The 1872-nt window shown below is 59.5% G+C and overlaps 1 protein-coding gene across 1 annotated transcript in view; it reads left to right on the top strand.

Annotated features, from left to right (window-relative positions):
• Positions 1-1201: 1201 nt before the first annotated feature.
• Positions 1202-1872, top strand: part of DBH (dopamine beta-hydroxylase (dopamine beta-monooxygenase)) — a 30606-nt gene continuing 29935 nt past the window's right edge. Inside the window, exon 1 of the mRNA XM_015572371.1 lies at positions 1202-1232. Coding sequence (XP_015427857.1) covers positions 1202-1232 — 31 coding nt within the window. The remainder of the gene's footprint in view (positions 1233-1872) is intronic.

Below are 1872 nucleotides of genomic sequence, written 5' to 3'. Positions count from 1 at the left end.
CCCCCAATTTTATACCATATTTCTCTTTTATTAGTGTAGATACTAGCGCCCAGCTGGCGTGGCTCAGTGGTTGAGCACCGACCTAGGAACCAGGAGGTCAGGATTTGATTCCCAGTCGGGGCCCATGCCCAGGCTATAGGCTCGATCCCCAGTGCAGGGTATGCAGGAGGCAGCTGATCATTGATTCTCTCTGATCATTAATAAAAATGTATTAAAAAAACACACGTGTGTGTCCGTGGCATCCTGAGAGCCACACAGCCTCCCAGTGAGGAGGAGAGACGGGAGGTGCGCTCAGCTGCCCGAGGTCGGGGTGGTCAGGGCTGACCCCACTCCCCGGGGCTCCGCACCCCAATCCCAGGCCCTGGCTCCCGGGCCTCACCACCTCTCACTCCCCAGAACCCCTGGCTGAGGGAGCCGGAGGGATAAGCTCCCCGTCCACGTGGGGCGAGATCTGGGTGGGAAAGTGCGTCTCCAAGAATGCCCAGCTGGGAGCCAGCAGGATTCAAACCCAGAGCCAACACCCTGGCGATGCATAACAGGCCGTAGGGCCCACTCCCCGGAGAGGCAGCTGATGTGCGTTCTGCCTGTCCTCAAGCGGAGCCACCTGGAAGGCTCACCCAGGGCCGTTGCCACCCACTTGGCGTCTGCCGGCGGTTACCACCGTAAGTGCCAGGAACACAGCCCTCCGCCCTTCCTGCGGAGACCCTGCCTCACCCCTTCTCATGGCTGCTCCCTGACCCCGGGGAGTGACTGTCCAGGTGCGTCGTGACCTCCAATGCCAGATGCCTGCTTATAGCACAGACTCAGAGGTTCTAGAAAGAATTTGGAGGAGACCTGGTCTCAGGCCTTCCCCTGGCCTGGGCCCGCCCAGCTCAGGCAGACAGCACCACCTCCCAGGGCAGGAACTTTCTCCAAGTTTCATCTTCACACAAAGATAGTCAGTCCTTCCAAAGGAGCAGAGTTCAGAGCAAAACCAGAGCCCGGCACAGCCTCCTCACAGCCCGGCTTTCAAATGCCTGAGGATTCACAGCTGGGCACCAGCCAGTGGCCTCTGTGTGCGCCTAAGGTTGGGTTTTTCGTTTCTCCAAAGAGAGGAGGAACAGGAGGAGGAAGAAGGAAGGAAAAAGGGGAGGGAGGGAGAAAGGAAGGAAGTTAGTTCGATGTCTGAGGGTTGAGGCTGAGTTCAGAGCAGGAGGCAATCATGGAGAACTTCCTGGAAGTGGCAGCACACGGTGAGTCCATTCTGCACACAGAAGGGTGGGAGGGAGCCGAGTGCAATGAGACTGACACTCAAGGCTCTCGGGGCCGTAAGACCCGGCGGGTCTGTGGGAAGGCCCCGTGGGTGTGGAGGAACAGTGCAATGGCCGGCTGGCCGGGAGGGTTCAGACTCAGGCTGGGCCCAGTCTCTGCTAGAGGGTGTCAAGGGTTGGGGAGCTTTGGAGACAGGGAAGTGGGCCTGTCACTCGCACCCCTTTCTGATTATGTCACCCCCAGCAGGGTGCCCTACACTTTCCCCCTCTGTAAGGCATCGCCAAGTGTGCTGCCCAGAAATGCCCCCCCACCAGTGCCGTGCCCGCACCATCTGTCCCCACCCCCAGCACTGCACCCACTGCTTCTGCAGCAGCCGGGGCGCCAGCTGGGGGAACAATCGGAACAGCAGGCCGCGGGAGAGTGTCTAAACACAGGGCCTATTTGGGGATCGGCTTTTATTTTTAGTTTGAAAGTGGCCCACCCTCCAGCCTTGTAGAATGGCTCCGTGGGCCAGGCCTCCAGCAGCATGGTCTCATCACTCACTGTCACCTTGGAGATAACTTTGAGGTCTCAGTCTGCCCATCCCCAAATGGGGCAGCACAGGGCCCATCGGGGGGGACA

This window comes from Myotis davidii, unplaced genomic scaffold (genome assembly GCF_000327345.1).
Source record: "Myotis davidii unplaced genomic scaffold, ASM32734v1 scaffold609, whole genome shotgun sequence".
Taxonomy (NCBI): Eukaryota; Metazoa; Chordata; class Mammalia; order Chiroptera; family Vespertilionidae; genus Myotis; species Myotis davidii.
The sequence above is the reverse complement of the archived record's forward strand: the minus strand, read 5'-3'. Positions and strand labels throughout refer to the sequence as shown.